Source organism: Carcharodon carcharias, chromosome 3 (assembly GCF_017639515.1).
Source record: "Carcharodon carcharias isolate sCarCar2 chromosome 3, sCarCar2.pri, whole genome shotgun sequence".
Classification (NCBI taxonomy): Eukaryota; Metazoa; Chordata; class Chondrichthyes; order Lamniformes; family Lamnidae; genus Carcharodon; species Carcharodon carcharias.
Genome location: NC_054469.1, coordinates 122,094,023 through 122,114,123, shown reverse-complemented (window position 1 = coordinate 122,114,123; position 20,101 = coordinate 122,094,023). Strand labels below are relative to the sequence as shown.

At 43.3% G+C, this 20,101-nt stretch overlaps 1 protein-coding gene across 1 annotated transcript in view; it reads left to right on the top strand.

Annotated features, from left to right (window-relative positions):
• Positions 1–20,101, top strand: part of vwdel (von Willebrand factor D and EGF domains-like) — a 242,783-nt gene that overhangs the window by 93,314 nt on the left and 129,368 nt on the right. Inside the window, exons 16-19 of the mRNA XM_041183982.1 lie at positions 3,209–3,323; positions 4,060–4,310; positions 6,916–7,135; positions 19,703–19,790. Of these exons, the coding sequence (XP_041039916.1) occupies positions 3,209–3,323; positions 4,060–4,310; positions 6,916–7,135; positions 19,703–19,790 (674 nt within the window). The remainder of the gene's footprint in view (positions 1–3,208; positions 3,324–4,059; positions 4,311–6,915; positions 7,136–19,702; positions 19,791–20,101) is intronic.

The following is a 20,101-nucleotide window of genomic DNA, read 5'->3' as shown; positions in this document are numbered from 1 at the left end:
GGAGTGCTGTATCTATTTTTTGTCATTGCACATGATAAAGCTGTCAAGATGTTATAAATTGTGACAATCAGGATAATACCAACTTGAAGAACTCTTATTAATGATGATAGGATCTAAGAATTAGCAACGTTACTTAAGAGAGATGAACGCTTATGGCAGACAAGGGGCTGGATTTTTGTGAAGGAGACAGGAAGTGTGACACGTCAAAGTTCCAACTCTGCAAATCCCTCTCTGTTAAGGATCACCTGCCCCCCCCCCCCGCCATATTTTTTGTTTTAAAGAGGTGGGGGTAGGCTGGAGATGGGCCCAACACTCCCGGAGGCAGGCCCAAGGCGGCAGTGGAGGTGGACAAATTGCGAGGATGGCAGGCTAGGAGGCATTTATTGGGGCATTGGCCGAGTTGCAACCATGACTGTCAGGACCTCAAGCCCTCACCCTCGTCATATCTTCTGTGTCCCCATGCCCCCCCCCCCCATATCTCCCAAGTCCCTTCCATGTCTTCTCCCATGTCATTCTTGGAACTCAGCCAAGCATTCATAATGAAGTCAACTATAAAATCAGATATCTAGCCATCAGTTCTAACTGCTTCTATGGGTACAGTTGCCAGATTATCTCATTATGAATATTTGGCTAAGCTCCAAGAATATCCATTACATTTAGCTCTCCACAGGCAATATTTACATAGCTATGGAGGGGAGTCTGAGCCTTGTTTTATTGACATATTTATTACCTGGTAATAACCTGATTGTTGTTTGAAGAGTTTGTTTCAATGCCTATGTATTTATTTACACAAGATTAAGAGATGTGAAGTGAATAATAACTTTTTTTCATTAATACAATGAACACCTGTATTGATTGACAGCTTTATGAGAAGGTAAAAAGGTAAATATATTTTAATGGGAATGTGAAATGACTGTTTTATTTTGGTTCTGACTCAAGATATGGTTCCGCCATGGTTCACAACTCCTCTGGGAAGCCGTGAACCACATCTGCCAATAGTATAGGCCCGGATCCATCAAACTTCAGGAGGATTTGAAATGGCCTCTCACACAATAGAGCTGGCAACGGCAGGAGTTCTGCATGCTGGCTGGCTACCCACATCTTTACGCTGGCACAAATTGCTGGAAATGGGGATGGGAATCCTGGAATCGGGCCCGACCTACCATTTTTAAAGGCCTCCCAATTCAGTACACCTCCACGAAAACCTGGACCATGATTTGAAGTTCTTAAGATAAATAAGGGATTGACTCAGTCAAGCTGGATAGGCCATTTAAGTAGGATAGGGATGGTGAGACGAATGGACATACATACAAAATAAAAACAAAATGTCAGGTTAGAGGTCAGGATGTACTTGTTTTCAGAATGCCATCCAGAACAAACATCTGAACATGTAGTGGTGTTGATTCACTACAGTTCTTTACAAAGGAACTTGATAAATTGCAGAGTGAAGGGGAATTTCAAGTTCTCGAGGTTAAATTGATGTTTAGCTGGGGTTGTGAGGAAGCTATTGTGTTTTCTTGGCATTTTGCTTAATTACTTTATGGATTTAAATATAAATTTTGCAGAGCTTTTCCTAAATTGTTGTAGGTCTTCCTGGGTTTATTTTCTTGTGTCTTCCAGGACATTGGCCAGGGCATAGGCCAGTAGGATCCATGTTACACAATGGCCTGAATTTTCAGGTCGGCAAGCGGGGACGGGGCCTACTCACTGAGGCGTAAAATGACGTGTGGTGACATCGGGTGAGCGTCCCGACATCACCGCACGTCATTGAAATTTTCAGTTCAGCGGACGCGCAGCCGACTCGGCTACACGCCCGCTGAATTGTCAAAGGCCTATTAAGGCCATTTAAAAATCAATTAAAGTAATAAACCGAGCTGCTCGTCCAACCTTGAGGTTGGCAGGCGGGTGAGGAGCCCAGGCAGCCTTCGCATTTTTCATGGAACCTCATCCACAGGCAGGATGAGGTTTCATTAAGGGCTTATAAATTTTTAAATTTTTCCATTAATGCTCATTGACAGACCCAGCTCATGTGACACTGTCACATGAGGGGACATGTCCTAAAATTTTTTCTTTTCCTAATTTAAATTTTTGAAACTTACACTAATCTCCCTGAGGCACCCGCCCCCGCACAAGCCCCACGACAGGAGGAATATTCTCCCCAATGTGTGGATGGAGTGGACTCTGATGTTCTTTTGCTGTCCTGATTTACCACTTAATCATGTGTATAAATTGGAATGGAATGATCAGACAATCAAATTCATATATCTTGAATTTCAGCTCTCTTTCAGTAGAAAGAAGTCAATCTTTGACAACCCTTGAATAAATCAGAACTACCAACTTAGATCACCACCCAGAGGGTAACCATAGCAATTACAGATTTAAAATATTAAAGCCGTTAATAAAAGGTGCAAATTAAATTTAATTGTTGCTATAACAAAATTAACAACTGCGCTTTATTTTTTTCACTTATTCTTAATTGTTCTCAATAGTGTTTTTATATTGTTAAAAAATAGCCATATCCTTAATGGCCCACCATGCCGTAATATAATCAACGCAGGCAAGGTATGCATCACAGTTCTCAGTGTTAATTGTGTATTAATTGGCTGTTTAATTGTATTTGGATGTTGGAGGTTAACTGGGGATTCATCTGTGCTCATACATTGGAGCCAGCTGAAACTGTGGTTGTTGAAGTTGGAAGTGCATGGTAGAGACATGTGTCTCTGCAACTAATATGTTGTAAAAAGCATAAAAACAGAGCTCCAGTTAAATCCTTCACCACCTGGCCACCTGAATATCAGCACATCGATTCTTGATCCAGTGACAGGATGATAGCAAATGTACAGAAAAACTATATCCTCTGGTGGAGAATCCAAAACAAGAGGATATAATCTTAAAATTAGAGCTAGGCTTTTTAGGAATGAAGTCAGGAAAAAATTATTTCACACAAAGTGTTGTGGAAATCTGGCCCATAAAGCTGCAAAGGTTGTGTCAATTGAAATCTTCAATACTGAGATCAATAGATTTTTGTTAGGTAAAGGTGCCATGGGATCTGATGCCAAAGCAAGTAAATGGTGTGCACATTACCATGAGCATTGCATAAGGGATTGATTCCTGTGTATATCAAATCTATCATAGCCATGTCCTTTGAAGCATGTATTTGAATATACAGCAGAAGTTTACATTTTGATTGTACTACTATTTTTCCCAGGAGCAAACATGCAATATTGATGGGCTCTGTTATGGCGCAGGGGATCCAAATCCAACTAGCCCTTGCCTCTTGTGCAAACCAGACACATCCAAGTTTGAGTGGTCTGTTAATGAAAGTAAGTGAATTCATGTTGCACGGTTTCTGCTTGTTGAGATATATTATGACAATCTATATTTACCAATGTTCTGCTATAGTTATGTGATGCCAGACGTCAAGCCTAATATTACTTACTCTAACACTAATGCAATAAATGAATTTTACTCCTCATTGGATGAAGCCCAACATCAGCAAAAAATGGTTACAGGTCACAAGAATTTTAGTAAAATAGAAAAATGTGGGCGAGAAGTGTTTAATTTCCTAATAGAGACACCCAACACCCATTCAGATAGCTATAACAGAAAATCCCACCTTGGTTATTTATAGGTTGATGAGAAGTCAAAGATATTGGGCCAGCTTTTGCTGTAAAAATAATTGAGGCTAGCGGTGCTGGTACTGCTCTGAGAAAAATGCATCCCAATAGATACTACTAAAACTACCATTTCCACCCTGTTATGATCGTCCTGCCCTACCCTACCAATTTACCCCCTAAGTTTCTACTGGCTGTCACACCAATAGGCTGACCAACATTTGGGCCAACCTGGAGTCAGTTAGCAGCATTAGGACACGTAGTTCACAAGGAGACTTGGAGATAATGTTACCAAGCCCTAGAAATGGACCAGCTTCGCAGCAGCGTGATCTGGCAGCTGCCCTTTCCACTCCACCACCTGAGAGTTAAAATCTGTCCCATAGCAACTGTTGATTGTTCTGTTATTTGTTTCTGTGTGAAGTAAAATGATCAGCTGTTTTTGCAGATAACCAGCCTCCAATATTTCAAGCTTCACAAGGAAGGCTTCAAACTTTCACTGGTGAAAATTTTGTGTACCAGTTCTTGGCTTCAGACCCAGAAGGATCTGCTGTTGTTTTTAACATAAATACTGGGCCCAAGGATGCTAGTCTTTCTCCTGCAGGACTTCTTATATGGAAGGTTTCATTAAAGGAATCACAGACGTTCACTTTTTCTGTGACAGATGACTGTAATGCTGAGACCAACGTATCAGTAGAGGTAATGGACATTACATGGGTGAAATGTAAGGCTTTCTGCAGTAATACCTTTTGCATTTGTTTACTTGAAGGAGAAATTATCATTTTTTCAATGTGAAAAAGTTGCACTTTCCTTGAGAGGAATGAATTTTTATGTCATTTTATCACTGTTGAGAAATGGGACATTTTCCAAATTCTGGCATTCTGAATCAGCTTCAGGGTCAAATATAACAAAAGAAAATATCAGTACAGCCTTCTTTTGAAAACAAAAGTAAACATTGACATTGTGTAATACAACAACGTTATGTGTTTATTTTGAAATATTAAAGTTATATGCTGAAGAAATATCTATCAATCATTTAAATGAATTTTTGGGGGGCTGCAATAAGCATTTTTGTCAATATTTTGACAGTACTCCACTAAAATCCTTCAATATGTTAATTGAGTAAAATAATTACAACACAATTTTTAAACCTTTAGTCTATAATTTAGTATGACTAACTATAGGACTTAATGTTTAAATTAATGTATATTCATAAAATGTATATTTTGAATGTAGTTAATCTAATTTTAAGGATACAATCAGTTAACGGAGAAGTTAAACAGAAGGAGATGCCCAAATCGTTTAAACAGAAGGAGGAGTATTGGGATTAATAATAAATGATAATTCATGTCTGAGTTCTATCACTAACAATTAGAATTTGAAATCCCCACACTGCTGAGTTCTTTATCTAAGTAATGTGACTATTGGATGGTGTTGAACTTAGTGAAAATCAGGGGAGAATTATTCCTGAACAGCTCAGAGCTTCTGGGAATTGTAAATGCTTGTTAAAGAGTTAGTTGCTTGCCTTCCTGGCAGCAATTGGTATGTGTTTCAAGGACAAAAACAAATGGAGAGAAAATAATAAAAATGTTTGACGCTGCACTTGAAAAAAAATTAGAGTCGAAAAAGAATGTGGTTTCATAAATTAGTCATATTCTGCTTCCTAATATTTAGCATTTGAAATTTACAACAAGCCAGATTTCTCTAATTAAAATGAATAATATAAGTTGTGTATAGTGGATGCATCATTGCCTTACTGCCAGATGAGGCTCATTTATTTAATGGGTTGGAATTATAGTGTGGCACATTAGTTACAACATCTTCTTATGTTCTTATATTCAAATTCTTTTATTTGTAATTTTAGCAAAAATATTAACCCATTTGTTTTCACAGGTTAACTCCTCTGTAAATATAGAAAATAATTTCATTTGAATGTAGTGCATTTCTTATGCAGCATAATTTCAACCCACAAGCTGCTTATTTCTATAAAGATGTGTATAATACTTAAATCCAGTGCACTCTCAGCATTTTAAATAAAATTGATTGGAAGAATGTTTGTTTGTTGGCAGTAAAACATTAGCTGAATTGAAAAAAAGATTTAAACCTACAAATCTAGGTATTAATCTGAATAATGTGACCACATCTAATCATGTCACTTCCTGTTCCATTTCACAGAAATTATCAAATTCCAATCACTGACAATTGCCTTATGATGGTTCTGCCAATCTTTAATATGAAGTCTATTCTGAAAATATAATAACCCTGCAAGTTGTTACAAAGCTCTTGAAGGAAATCATAGGATGGTCTTAGTTTCCCCAGAGGCACAAACCACAACTACCTTCCAACAAGTTGTTATTGAAACACAGGAAGGAAATGGGTTTAATGTTTCTGGAACATATTCTAAGTTCAAACCTGGTCCTAATTTGATTTTGAATCCAAGCATCTTTTTTGCCGGATTTGCTCCTATATCAATGTGATTTGAATTCTTCCACAACATATAATGCAGCAGCAACTGACTACTTATTAACAATATTAGAAAAAGCAATTTCTATACACCCCCAAAGCATTGGAAGATGTAAGTCTACACAGATAGGTGACATTTTCATTATTCCACAAATGTTTGGATGGTTGCTTTGTTTAATAACAGTTACCTGGTAAAGAAAACAAAGGAATCTGATCCTGCATGGCAAATGAATTTGCTCCCTATATATTTACACAGCTGGCAGTTTCTCTAGTAGACGAGTCTTGGAATTTAAAAGTTATTCAAATAGGCAGAAGGTGAAGGTTAAAATAAGAGTAAAATCAGTGTTTGTTAGCAACTGACAGTCAGTAAGTTTAAGCACCTCAGAACCATCGCAAGCAAGATCAATTTCATGAAAAGTAAATTATATTTTCAAACTCCCTTTTTTCTCTCTCTTCATCGTCCCTCTCATAATGCATAGGGAGATTGACGGATATATATTAAAATACTAAGAGTTACATGCATTTCCAGTCAACTTTTTATGCTAGAAATTCTTATTTTTCTGTTTAAAATTTTGACAAACTGTGAGAATGTTCCAGCGCCATGACATACAGGGCGGAATAATTATAGTTTTCATGTAGACAGTTTCCATTAAGAATGTGGACATAAGAATTTACAATAAAATTTGGACAAAATTGGATCTACATACCTTGGTTCAATTATATCCTGCCCTCCAACCCAGTTAACCTGAGAACTGTATGTGATCTTGACCTCCCATATGCATAAATACTAATATCTTTTATCATGATGTGAAATATAATATTACCTCTATTTTCTGAATAGGTCACTGTAAACTCATGCAACTGCTTGAATGGTGGTTCCTGTGTTACAAACATAAATTTTCCTCCAGGAAGTGGAGAGTATCTCTGTATGTGCTCCCTTGGTTTTGAAGGAAGTTATTGTGAGGTGAACATTGATGACTGCAAATCCAATCCATGTGGCTTTGGCAGTTGTGTGGATGAAATCAATAGTTATTCATGTAAATGTCAAGAAGGCTTTCAAGGTAAAGAGTTTATATGAGCAGTTATAACCACAAAAGGGCTGCATTTCTTCAATATTTGCATTTCATTTTATAAACTGTATTTGGATAAGTTTAAATGAACTGTGAAACAATAGAAATTGCAGTGCTCAATAAAATTTTCAACAATTATTCAGTGTAGAGAGAACAGTAAGATTGGCTGGCTTTTTTGCTGTGCCGGTTGCTATTTTTGGACAGCCCATGTTCTTTTCAGAATCAATCAATAGATGATGCAAACATTTGCAAATGAATAATAATAGGTTTGTGTGATCATTTACTTCATTTTTTGATTTCTCTTCAAGGACCTGTAGATCTAAATGAAGAAAATGTGATATTCTTACTTACATCTTTCCAGTGGCCAACCTCAAAATAGACTAGGTCAGTGACATTCTGCCAAGGCACTTGAAGGGGAGATGGTGGCTTAGTAGTAATGTTACTGGACTAGTATTCCAGAGGCCCAGGCTAGTACTCTGGGGACAAGGGTTTAAATCCCACCCTGGCAGCTGGTGGAACTTGAATTCCATTAATAAATCTGGAATTAAAGGCAAGTCTTACAGTGACCAGAAAAGCATTTTCAATTGTCATAAAAATCCACCTGGTTCACTAACTGCAAGGAAGGAAAAGTCACCTTACCTGGTCTTGCCTTCATGTGACTCCAGACCCACAACAATGTGGTTGACTCTTATCTGCCCTCTGAAATGGCCCAGAAAGCCACTCAGGTGCATCAAATTGCTACGAAATCTAAAAGTATTGAAACTGGAGAGATCACCTGGCATCGACCTATGCACCGAAAACAACAATAGAAAACCCGGTCTTGCAAAGTCCTCCTTACTAACATCTGGAGGCTTGTGCCAAGATTGGGAAAGATTGGGAAAGCTACCCCACAGACTAGCCAAGCCATAGCCTGACAATAGTCATATTCTCAGAATCATACCTTACAGACAAAATCCCAGACACCACTATCACCATCGCTGGGCATGTCCTGTCCCACCGGCAGGACAGACCCATCAGAGGTGGCAGCACAGTGATATACAGTCAGGAGGGTGTTGCCCTGGAGGTCCTCAACATTGACCCCAGACAGCATGACTCATGGCATCAGGTCAAACATGGGCAAGGAAACCTCTTGTGGATTACCACCTACTGCCCCAGCCACACCGCCACCCACCCTCCCCCCCCCCCCCCAACCAACCTCCACACCCACCCCCCACACCCTTAGCTGATGAATCAGAACTCCATGTTGAACACCACTTGGAAGAAGCACTAAGGGCGGCAAGGGCACAGAATGTACTCTGGGTGGGGGACCTCAATGTCCATCACCAAGAGTGGCTCAGTAGCACCACTAAAGGACATAGCTGCTAGACTGGGTCTGCATTAGGTGGTGAGGGAACTAACAAGAGGGAAAAACCTACCTGATCTCGTCCTCACCAACCTACCTGTCGCAGATGCATCTGTTCATGACAGTATTGGTAGGAGTGACCACTGCACAGCCCTTGTGGTGACCAATTGCTACCTTCACATTGAAGATACCCTGCATCATGTTGTGTGGCACTACCACTGTGCTATAGGAGAAAAGTTTCAAACAGATTAAAATTGGGCATCAATGAAGCACTATCAGCTATCAGCTGCAGCAAAATTGTATTCGTCCACAACCTGTGATATGGCCCGGCATATCCCCCACTCTACCATTACTATCAAGCCAGGGGATCAACCCTGACTCAATGAAGAGTGCAGGAGAGCATGGCAGGAGCAACACTAAGCATACCTAAAAATGAGGTGTCAACCTGGTGAAGCTACAACACAGGCCTATTTGCATGCCAAACAGCGGAAGCAGCAAGTGATAGACAGAGCTAAGCGATTCCACAACCAACGGATCAGATCTAAGCTTTGCAGTCCTGCCACATCCAGTTGTGAATGGTGGTAGACAATTAAACAACTAGCAGGAGGGGAAGGCTCCACAAATATCCCCATCCTCAATGATGTGGCAACCCAGCATATCAGTGCAAAAGACAAGGCTGAAGCATTTGCCACCATATTCAGCCAGAAGGGCCAAGTGGATGATCCATTTCAGCCTTCTCCAGAGGTCCCCAGCATCACAGGTGCCAGTCTTCAGCCAATTCTATTCACTTCAAGTGGTATCAAGAAACCGCTGAAGGCAGTGGATACTGCAAAGGCTATGGGGCCTGACAACATTCCGGCAATAGTGCTGAAGACTTGTGCTCCAGAACTAGCCATGCCCCTAGCAAAAATTTCCAGCAAAGCTACAACATTGGTACCTACCCAGCAATATGGAAAATTGCCCAGGTATGTCCTTTCCACAAAATGCAGAACAAATCCAACTCAGCCAATTATCGTCCATCAATCTAAATGTGATTATCAGTAAAGTGATGGAAGGTGTTGTCGACAGTGCTATCAAGCAGCACTTACACAGCAATAACCTGCTCACAGGCACTTAGTTTGCGTTCCACCAGAGCCGTTTAGCTCCTGACCACATATGCCTTAGTCCAAACGTGGACTAAAGAGCTGAACTCAAGAGGTAAGGTGAGAATCACTGTCCTTGACATCAATGCTGCAATAGACCAAATATGGTATCAAGGAGCCCTAGCAAAACTGGAGTCAGTGGGAATCAGGGGGAAACTCTGTACTGGTTGGAGTCAAACTTAGCACAAAGGAAGATGGTTGTGGTTGTTGGAGGTCAATCAGCTCAGCCCCAAGGAATTCCTCAGGGAAGTGTCTTAGGCTCAACCATCGTCAGTTGCTTTATCAGCGACCTTCCTTCCATCATAAGGACAAAAGTGGGGATGTTCACTGATAACTGAACAATGTTCAGTACCATTCATGACTCATCAGATACTGAAGCAGTCCCTGTCCATATGCAGCAAGACCTGGACAATTTCAGGCTTGGGCTGATAAGCAGCAAGTAACATTCACTCCACACTGCCAGGCAATGACCATTTCCAAAAAGAGCAAATCTAACCATCCATTGACATTCAATGGTATTACTATTGCCAAATCTCCCACTGTCAGCATCTTTGGGTTACCATTGACCAGAAGCTGAACTGGACGAGCCATATAAATACTGTGACTACAAGAGCAGGTCAGAGGCTGGGAATTCTGCGGCGAGTGACTTAGCACCTGACTCCCTAAAGCCTGTCCGCCATCTGCAAAGCACAAGTCAGGAGTGTGATTGAATGCTCTCCGCTTGCCTGGATGAGTGCAGCTCCAACAACATTCAAGAAGCTGGGCAATATCCAGGACAAAACAATCCAGTTGATTGGCACCCCACCCACCAACTTAAGCATTCACTTCCTCCATCACTGACGCACACTGGCAGCATTGTGTACCATCTACAAGATGTACAACAGCAACTCACCAAGGCTCCTTCAACAGCACCTCCCAAATCTGGGATCTCTACCACCTAGAAGGACAAAGGGCAGCAGATGCATGGAAACACCACTACCTGTAAGTTCCTCTCCAAGTCACACACCACTCTGACTTGGAAATATATCACCATTCCTTCGCTGGGTCAAAATCCTGGAACTCCCTTCCTAACAGCACTGTGGGTGTTCCTACAACACATGGACTGCAACAGTTCAAGAAGGCAACTCACCACCACCTTCTCAATGGTAATTGGGGATGGGTAATAAATGCTGATCTAGCCAGCAATGCCTGCATCCCATGAACGAACAAGAAATGAAAAATACAATTATACAGTTACATCCTAAATGGCCAGTTTTGTATAACATGAACTTACCTTTATACAGAGCCTTTAATATAGTAAAACATCCCTAGGTACTTCATAAGAGCATTATTTGACATTGAGCCCCATAAGATGATATTAGGACATGTGGTATTGAAGTAGATTTTAAGGAATGTCTTAAAGGAGGAGAGTGATGTAGAGAGGCAGAGAGCTTCATGGACACTATTCCAGAGCTTAGGACCTTGGCAGCTGAAAGCAGAGCATCCAATGGTGAAGCAATTAACATTAAGGTTGCACAAGAAGCCATAATTTAAGCTATACAGATATCTCAGGGAGCTTTAAGGCTGGAGGACTTTACAGAGAGATGAAGGGGTGAGGCCATGGAGGATTTGAAAACAAGGATAAGAATTTTTAAATTGAGGCATTGTGGGACATGGAGCCGGTGCAGTTCAGTGAGCAAAGGGGTGATGAGTGTACTGGACTTGGTGCAAGTTAGGCAGCAGAGTTTAGATAAGCTTAACTTTATGCAGGGTACAAAATGGAACACTGGCCAGAAGAGCATTGGAATAACCAAGTACAGAAGTAACAAAGATTGAGGGTTTTGGCAGCAGATGAGCTGAGATGGGGTAGAGCTGGGTGACATTATAGATGTGGAAGTAAGTGATCTTGATGATAGAGCAGTTATGTGGGACGTTGGGTGGATTTTCTGCAGGCAAGGGTAGGTTGGTTTGAGTGTTTGACGGGAGATAAACCCCCTAAAAGTGATGTCAGCTCAGGAGCCCAGCATCATCCCACCCATTTCCAGGTTTTACCTGGTTTAAAAGCCAGCATGCAGCTGTTGGCTAGGGCATTTAAATATTAAAATAGGTAATTAAGCTATGTTCTAACCAAGGATCCTGGATTGAACAGGCAGTGCACCTATTTCCCAAGCTATGTGTAACTCACCAGGGTCACCAAGGTGGAGTGTAGAGCGGGGAGTGCTGCCTCAGTGAAACTGACAGGCTAGAAAGCATTTGATCAGTGAAACTGAACAGCTCAAGCCAAGGCCAGGTGGGAGGTTACAGTTGACAACACTTCTCTCAGAATGTGCTTTCAATACTTGACATGTGATTGCCAAATTCTTGGTGGTCACTTCACTTGTCTTGCATTTTACTCACCTTCAGCTGCATTTCCCTGCTGCCAGTATTCATCATTGCATGGGAGCAGCTTATGCAGCTCTACCTTTCACCTCTGAGAAAGAGCATGCGAAGCAGGAGCATAAGCTGCATACCTCATTCGCATGATGCTCCACACACAGACAGCAACAGAATGATCCAACTCAAAGGAGGTAAGGCCTCCAAAACAGGAACTACCAGCAGCGGCTCAATTCTTTCAATATCGGTGAGCAGCAGTGCCTTAGGAAGCTTAGGTTTTCACTGCAGATCATTGCTGACATCTGCAACCTCTTGGAAAAAGACCCCCTTCCCAGTTTGCCAGATGGACACTCATTCCCTTTAATTAGAAATCCTTTCCTTGACTTAATTAATACATCATCCCACCTGACCTCCCTGATTAAGCAGGAAACCCGGAGGCAGGATCCTAATGCCATGACTCAGTTCAAGAACCTCGGTAAAGCTGAGTTCAGTGTGTTCCTGACCCACTTATGGTACCACCATTTCAGCAGGGGCTAAGTTGAGAAAATTTTGCGTATGGTTGTAAGCTAATCTTGGGGTCAATTGCATTACCAAGGTTATCACTGAAATTACACTGGAGTTACATTGTATTTAAATTTCAGAAGCAAAATACTACACACCCACCATTTGGATTTGAGTTAATTTTTTTCAACAATCAAAGGAAAATTAATAAGTTGTTCATACAAATAAAAATACTATATGCCAAGAATCTCCATTTGAAAACCTGCTGCAGCCCAGAGTTTCTCTAAAACTAATGTAGTAACAACGGCCTGGATTTGCATCACTGAGGCTGGCTGCAAGAGCCAAGAAAATTCTCAACTTTGCATGCCCGTCTCAAGAGAATGTGCCCGCAAAGATGAGATCTACATTGCTGGGGTGGGTACAGGTGCAGGCCTCAGTCAGGGCAGCCAACCCAGGAAAAAGGTTGGAGGCAGCCACAGGAGCTGCTGGGTGTGAAGGCAGGCTGTTTAAAAGACCCGCCTTGGTGCTGTGGATCTTCATCCCAGTTATAATGAAAAAGGTAAGGCCCTCTGGCCCTCACCCCTCAAACCACCCCTCCCCCCATACACTCCCCATGCCACCTCATGCCCCCCCATGTCATGCTATGTTCCCTATCCACCCCCATGGCCCCTCATGCCCCCAAATACCAGGCTGTGACTCCAACCCTTCTCACATGGCCTCTCAAGTCCTTGTGCCAAGTTATAGCACTTCTATGCCCATTACCATTGTAGAGAACCAATTAACTACATTATACACTAAATAGAAGCAATGAACTTTAGTTACAATAGGATGTGTGAAAAAAAGCTTTAGAAATTGTCATTTGTTCATTCATTACTTCCCACTATGTTAGAAAAGTCATTTTACTACAGGGCAATAAAAGTTTCAATTATCTAGACTCTTTAAGGTATCAATGGCAGACACTGCAGGCATTTGAAACCTCTTAACCTTGTGCAAATAACATTGTGAAATTGATATCAGAAAACCAGAGCCACAAATAAAACAATGTTTTCTCTGGGGCTCAGGTGTTTTAATACTCTAATGAATGTTTGGGCTCTCAGCCAAGGATGTGTAAATGAGGTTTGGCTGAACACCTAGAAATCCATTACTCTGGTGAAACACCTGAACCCCAGGGAAAACATTCCTTGATTGACAGCTCTGTCCTTTGATCTCTGCTATCAATTGCACAATGTCTATTTATACAAGGTTACGAGGTTTCAAGTGCTTGCAGTTCCTACTATTGATACCTTAAAGAGTCTGGATGATTGACAATTTTATTGCCCCACAGTAAAAGTGCTATTTCTTTTTTACTATAGTGAAAAGAAATGGATGACTATTTTTAGTTTTCTTTTAAAAATCCCATTGCCACTATATGGTTCATTGGATCTATATAGTGTATAGTGGGTCAGTGGCCAAGTGCCATAGCTTGACATAGGGGTTTGAAGGGCTATGTGAGGCCTGGGTGGGGGACATGGCCTGGCATTGGGGGCATGAGTGGCCATTGGGGATGGGTGGGGGGCATAGTCTGGCATAGGGGACAGTAGAGGCCATGGGCAGTTCATGGGGTCATAACTTGCCATTGCCTGGCAGGGAGGCATGAGGAGGACTTTTTACCCTTAACTTATGAATGGTTCCCTCATGCAGACTATGGGTGGAATTTTCAGTGCACGGTGGCACCGAGCATGTTCAGTGGTGTGAGCAGGCAATATGGTGAGTAGGCCAAAAGTCGTTGTGAAACCTGTTTGCGATCGTCCGCTCAGCCTACCAATGGTGGGCTGTGTTTCCCGCCATTGGACACAGGAACGTTAATGTAGTGTATCTGCATATCATTATAAGGCCAGCCCTCCGGAATCATCCACCCGCCATCCCCCACTGGATCGTCCTCCCACATTGGCATGATTGCATGCTGATGTGTTTCACAACAGCATATATAAGGTGTCCACTTGACGGGCTGCACTTTAAGGGGAATTTGGAGGTGAGAGCACTGTAACGTTGCAGAGTGCTCGTGAGAGTCGCCTGGTGGACTTCAAGCTTGAGGCGACGTGGGGGATGGACAAGGGCTGCCCTGCGGTTGAAGGTAGTTCACAAGCACATGCAGTGTCGGGGGAAAGGAAGCGGCCATGTAATAGGGAAACCTTGTAGAAAGTGACCATTCCTTTGCAACTGAGACATTCTTTTGCAGTTCAGGCACAGCCACATTAGAATCCCCTTGTTAAAGCAATCGAGTGTGTGCAGAGGAGATTCACCAGGATGTTGCCTGGGATGGAATGTTTCAGCTATGAAGAGAGACAACATAGGCTGAGGCTGTTCCCTTAGAGCAGAGAAGGCTGAGGGGGAACCTGATTGAGATTTACAAAATTATGAGGGGCATAGATAGGAAAGATAGGAAGAAACTTTTCCCTTTAGTGGAGGGATCAATAACTAGGACGCATAGATATAAGGTAAGGGGCAGGAGGTTTAGTGGGGATGTTTTCACCGAAAGGATTAGAGGTATCTGGAACTCATTGCCTGCTGGGTGGTAGAGGCGGGAACCCTCATAACATTTAAGAAGTATTTAGATGAACATTTGAAATGCCACAACACACAGGGCTGCGGGCCAAGTGCTGGAAAATGGGATTAGAGTAGATAGGACTTGATGACCAGTGCCGACACAATGGGCCTCTTTCCATGCTGTAAGCTCTATGATACCATGACATAGGTGGAGTGGGGTGAAGGTGGGTGGGGTTTCAGTCGGCCATGCAGCACACTAAACTCTGGCCATCACTCTCCAAGATGCGTTAAGGGGCCTTCAGTCTTAACTTTAAGAGTTTCTTAGAACACCCAACCTAACTCACGCATCTTTCTTTCATCCTGCAGGAGGAGTACATCAGAAGCATGAAGTCTGGTGAAGTAGCTGTATGCCTTGTAGCGTACAGAGAATGAAGATGACGGAGAAAAGAGCGACTGAGTTGCCTGGATGCGCAGAGGGAGGAGAAGCACCCTCAGGAAGAAGAGGTGGCTGGGGGCCCTGCATACACCGCTGAAGAGCCACAGCAAGTCTTCGCTGGTCAGTGCCTAGCTAGACCCAGGGTCTTTAGACGCCGCCTTTCATTCCTGCACATGACCAAGAACCAGTGTTGCCAAAGACTGTGTGAGTCTAGGGAGCTGATCGGTCACATCTGCCAGCTCATGCAGGATTTTGCTCCATGGGGACATGGAGGCCATCCATGGCCAGTGGCTGTGAAAGTGAGCGGGGTGCTCAATTTTTACCCCAGTGGCTCCTTTCAAGGCTCCACAGGTGACCTCTGTTGGATATCACAAGCCTTCACCCACAAATGCATCCATGAGGTCACGGATGCCATTTTTGCGAGGGCACACAACGTTGTACATTTCAGCCGGGACCAGGAGAGCCAGGATGTAAGAGCGATTATATTTGCCTAGATTTCAGGCTTCCCACAGGAACAGGGTGCAATCGACTGCACTCATGTGGTGCTCAGATCTCTTGCAACACCTAATCAACAATGTCAACTGCAAAGGCTTCCATTCAATGCATGTGCAGCTGATGTGCGACCATCAGAAACACATCCTGCAGGTCTGTGCACAGTTTCCAGGGAGTGTGCATGACTCCTGCATTCTCAGTCATACACAGATCCCTGACATCTTCCAGGCCCTCAGAGGCTGCAGAGATGGCTCCTTGGGGACCAGGGCTACCGCAGAGGACGTGGCTGATGACAACTGTGTGGCGTCCTCAGACTGCAGCAGAGTGAAGGTATAACAAAGCTCATTCTGCAACTCACAACTTGGTGGAGCAAATCATCGGGATGGGTAAAATGAGGTTCCAGTGGCTGGTCCGGTCTAGTGGAGATTTGCAATATAGTCCACAGAGGGAGTCACGTATCATCGTTGTCTGCTGCGCCCTTTACAACCTGGCGCTGCAACGGAGAGAGGAGCTGGTTGAAGAGGAGATGGAAGAGCTGGAGGTCTCCTCCGATGAGGAGGACATCGACGGAAATGAGGCTGAGGAGGTCCTCGAAGGTGATGATGGCGATGAGGCCTTTGTACTGGCCAGACGAGGCAGCACTCTGGAGGCCCTCATAGCTGCTAGATTTGTGGAGGAGGATGTTGACATGCAGCGAGGAGACACCACAGATCCTCATTTCGTCTATGAACGTTTGACTCCAGTCTGGCTTATGGCAGCACACATACCCTCTGTGATATTGCTCCTGTCATAGGGACACAGTGGAGGCCTAATAGTAACCAATTTGCAGGAGGATGATGACGACATGCAGTGAGAACTCCACAGATCATCACATAGCCTCTAAGAATGTCTGACTCTTCTCTGGCCGAGGGCAGCTCGCTTGCACTGTGATCAGGGTCATATGGAAATGCAGCCATGAAACTTTAAAAACACCTGATTCATTGTCTACCTTCAACAGGACCAGCCCTGCCTTAAAGGTGCTGAGAGCACGCAGACAGAATGATGGGACTCTGTAATGCCTGCCCCTGTCATTCTGGCAGAAATGACAAGTACCTTCGAGGTGCAGGCATCACTAATGTGTCCAGGTAGTATGAGGCCAGACCATCATTTTGGCCTGAAGGCTTCACAAAACACAGGGAAGAGGCCCTGGGTTGATTCACTTGCGTTTATCTTGTGCAGAACTGTTTCACATCTGAGTTACACGAACACTGCTCATCAGAACAAGGAACCATAGCCAGGGAGACATTGTTGAGAGTTTATTTACAATAGTGAACATTATGTACAATTGATTAACACCCGTGCCTGGGCTATGCAACTACATCTTCTTAACATCTTCTAACCCTTTCTTTGTGCTACCCGGACATCCACAGCAGAGGTGGAGGCAGCCTGCTGACTGCTACACCCTGTCTGTGATTACCATGATGGGCGTCCTCTGGAGGGCCAAGATCTGGAGGAACCTGGCCTGCTTTTGGGTTCTGCTGTGTGGCAGTGGCTCCCACCTCAACCTGTAGAACTCAGGCTGCTGCAGTCACAGGAAGAGGGGAAGAGGATGGACACTCCCGGAGTCACCTGGGTGGATGGCTTAGAGGTATGCACATGCTGATCCTCCTCCCCATGGATGCCCAATCCCCTGGTGACTGCTTGAGGAGAAGGGGAAGCTGGAGTAAGATTTGAGCTGCTCGGCACCCTCTCACATACACACTGTTGGAGCCCAACTATGGTGACAGCGATGGAGTTCAGCCCACACAGCAGTACAGGTGTGACATCCTGTACCAAAGTCTCAATTGCGACCACCATTCTACCCGCGTTGACCTCGGTGCGTTGGCGTGCTAGCGCTATCACCTCAGCCTGAAGGTGGACAGACTCCTCCAACTTACCTTGCAATCTGAGGAGCTCAGTGGACATCCCTTCCTGATGTTCCTGAGCTTGCCTTTGCAGCTCCAGCAACCGTGACATGACCGAGTCCAGAAGCTCATCATCTGAGTCAGACTCAGCAAATTTCTGGTCTCCAGCAGTCCTCTGAGTGCCGGGGACCCGGGAAGTGCCTGCCGCTGATTGCTGTGGATCAGACAGTGCGATGTGCTCACCAGATTGTGGTCCTGAGGCTCCTCTACAGCTGGGTCCCACTTACGGGTGTGTACCTTCACTGGTGGAGGGTGTGGGTGAGCGCTGTTACAGGACTTCAGGGAGGGTGCCTTCAGGTTTGTGCATGGCATTGGCCTGTGAAACAGGATACATCACTCACTGCATGGTTGTCTGAAATCCTAGCCAACCAGCTGGATGGCTCTGTTTTCAGAGTTCGAGAGGACGTTAATATCAGGCATTCCTCCACCAGGTCCGCGACCTCTCCCTCTTGGGTGCCAGATTGCCCTGCATGAATAGAGATGGAGAAAGTGTAAGCAGGATGCCTGCCAGGCTAAATGATAAGTATGCCTGGCATGTGTGAGTGGTGAGTGGTGCCATAGATGGGATGAGGACAAAGAAGATGTGAGTGAGAGAGTGAATGGTGATGCCCCTTGAAATGGCAGTGAGTGAGGGCCCTGTGGATGTGTAATAGGTTTGTGAGTGTGCAAGTTGAGAGTGATGAGAAGAGTGACTTACCCTTGTGGAACAGAGATCATTCATCCCCTTTCGGCACTGGGTGGCATCCACTTGGTGCAAATGTGGGATGATTCCACCCTATGGTTCACGACATCTCTGATGTGCCATAAACCATGACTCTTTAAAAAGACTGGGCCAACTCCATGAAAATTGCGGAGGAGTTGGACATGGCTATCTCTGCAATGGAACTGGCCAGGTCATGAGTCCCGGGTGCTGGCTTTTGACCCAAAGCAGCCCCTTAAAATCGGAAAGCCAGGAATGGGGTTGGGAAACTCAGAATTGGGACTGCCCAGCATTCTTAAAAGGCTCCCAAGTCATCCTGATTCTGCGAAAATCCAGCCACTGAAGCTACATTTTCAGTCCGGCCTGCTTGTGAATTTTTGCTGGATTAAAAACTAATGCACGTGTATACACATATTGGGGATGGTGTGTTAAAATATCTGTTCTCCAATGGCAATAAATGTTGGTGTTCTGAACACAAACTTGACAAGGTTTTATATGCAGTTTCAGCATCAATTACTGCTAAGTTAGTAGGCATCTAGGTTAGCTAAAATACATAACTCCAAAACAGATCCTAAATCCTACATCTAACGGGTAGTTCCTATTATAATTATTATATTACGTTTCCATTCCTGCAGCTGGGAACTCTTATGTGCTCTCTGATTGAAACTGATCATTTAATGATCTTTGCTGCCAAGTTCTTTTTTCTGTACTTTTTAAGAAATTGGGTGAAACTGGTTGAAACATGTGGAAACTTTCGGGTAGGAAAGGAAGAATCGACTGATGTCCCCACTCATGGTCACTATCCAGTGCCTACTGCTGAAAGTGTGTCTGAACTTTGAATGAGGACAGGATCAAGTTCACCAGTAATGTCACTCTTGTATAATGTGCTAACAATCAGTGTTAACCTCATTCATGAGTGAGATCCAGTAGGGTTCCCGGTATTCATGGAACTGCATCCAATCAGGATGCCTTCTAGAGAGAGGGGCAGAAAAATTGGTGAGAAACAAAAGCTGTATCTTTTGATATATGTCATTGCTGATATTTAAATATTCTACAAGCTGTATTTTAGGGTTGACAATTCCATAGCAATGTGAAAATTATTTTCTTGATTTTATTTCCCTCAGGTGCCAACTGTCAAGAGGATGTTAATGAATGTGAAGCCAACCCATGCATTCCAACGATGTATTGCTATAATACATTTGGCTCCTATAGATGTAGTTTATGTTCACCAGAAATGGAAGATGGGAAAGAGTGCAAACTGAAATGTATGTTGTTTTTTGCTTGCCATGTTTGTCATCTATTACAATTCAAATTGATTTTAACAAAATGCAACTTTTCAGTACTTTAAATGCATTTCAGCTGCAATTTTGAAGATCGTTTTCCTCTACTGCTTTGAGAAGCATACATTAAAAATAGTAAAAATCGCTTATCATTTATAAAATCAGGAATATTAGCAATGCTTCCTTTTTAAAAGCTGTAAAAATCTTCCACAGTGGTCATTATTTAAACTTTCATGCACAGCT